The sequence below is a fragment of the Coenobita brevimanus genome, chromosome 33 (assembly GCF_032717465.1).
Source record: "Coenobita brevimanus isolate Jiangsu-jjx chromosome 33, ASM3271746v2, whole genome shotgun sequence".
Classification (NCBI taxonomy): domain Eukaryota; kingdom Metazoa; phylum Arthropoda; class Malacostraca; order Decapoda; family Coenobitidae; genus Coenobita; species Coenobita brevimanus.
Genome location: NC_136986.1, coordinates 40,939,370 through 40,940,529, shown reverse-complemented (window position 1 = coordinate 40,940,529; position 1,160 = coordinate 40,939,370). Strand labels below are relative to the sequence as shown.

At 43.6% G+C, this 1,160-nt stretch overlaps 1 protein-coding gene across 2 annotated transcripts in view; it reads left to right on the top strand.

Annotated features, from left to right (window-relative positions):
* The first annotated feature begins 252 nt into the window (after window positions 1-252).
* Mtmr6 (Myotubularin related protein 6) overlaps window positions 253-1,160 on the top strand; it is an 88,634-nt gene continuing 87,726 nt past the window's right edge. The window contains exon 1 of one of the 2 annotated variants that reach the window (XM_080269432.1): window positions 253-406. In XM_080269432.1, coding sequence (XP_080125558.1) covers window positions 253-406 — 154 coding nt within the window. Of the gene's footprint in view, window positions 407-1,027; window positions 1,096-1,160 lie in introns of those variants that run through there. The other variant, XM_080269433.1, reaches the window with a different exon arrangement.

Below are 1,160 nucleotides of genomic sequence, written 5' to 3'. Positions count from 1 at the left end.
CTATCTATCCATGAGTGAGATGGGGCTACGTAATATTAGAACTAACTTTAATCTCTCTCTCTCTCTCTCTCTCTCTCTCTCTCTTATCATTATTATTGTTTTTATTATTATTATTTTTATTATTGTTATTATTATTATTATTATTATTATTATTATTATTATCTGCCTAAAAAAAAGAATAAGACAAAAAATGAAAGTAGATCAAATTAGAACTAACTTTAATCTCTCTCTCTCTCTCTACAGATCCTTCACATGCACATCAGTGGCGTGGAGAAGCTGCCTCTCTCTACACAGGGATCTCCACTACAGGTTCGATGCAAAACTTTCCTCTCTGTCACCTTCGTCATTCCCAAGGAGAGAGACTGCCACGACATCTACACCTCCCTCCTACAGCTCTCACAGCCAGGTTGGAATCGAAATACTGATGTTTGCATTTTATTTTTCATCTTTTTCTTTCCTCTCCTGTTCTTTCCTCTCATTTTTTCTCTTTCTCTCTTCTCTTCAGTCTTCTTCTCTCCTTTCATCCCTCCTTTCTTCCTCTCTTCGCTCCCTTCACCTCTCGTTTCTTCCTCCCTTCTCTCCTTTCACCTCTCCTTTCTTCCTCTCTTCGCTGCCTTCACCTCTCCTTTCTTCCTCCCTTCTCTCCCTTCACCTCTCCTTTCTTCCTCTCTTCGCTGCCTTCACCTCTCCTTTTTTCCTCCCTTCTCTCCCTTCACCTCTCCTTTCTTCCTCTCTTCGCTGCCTTCACCTCTCCTTTCTTCCTCCCTTCTCTCCCTTCACCTCTCCTTTCTTCCTCTCTTCGCTCCCTTCACCTCCCCTTTCTTCCTCCCTTCTCTCCCTTCACCTCTCCTTTCTTCCTCCCTTCTCTCCCTTCACCTCTCCTTTCTTCCTCCCTTCTTTCCCTTCACCTCTCCTTTCTTCCTCCCTTCTCTCCCTTCACCTCTCCTTTCTTCCTCCCTTCGCTCCTTTCACCTCTCCTTTCTTCCTCTTCTCTCCTTTCTTCTCTTCTTCTTCTCTCCTTCTCTCTCTTCGTCATTCCCAAGGAGAGAGACTGCCACGACATCTACACCTCTCTCCTATAGCTCTCACAGCCAGGTTGGAATCGAAATTTCTCTCTCTCTCTCTCTCTCCCCTTTTAATATTCATTTTTCCATTTTTCT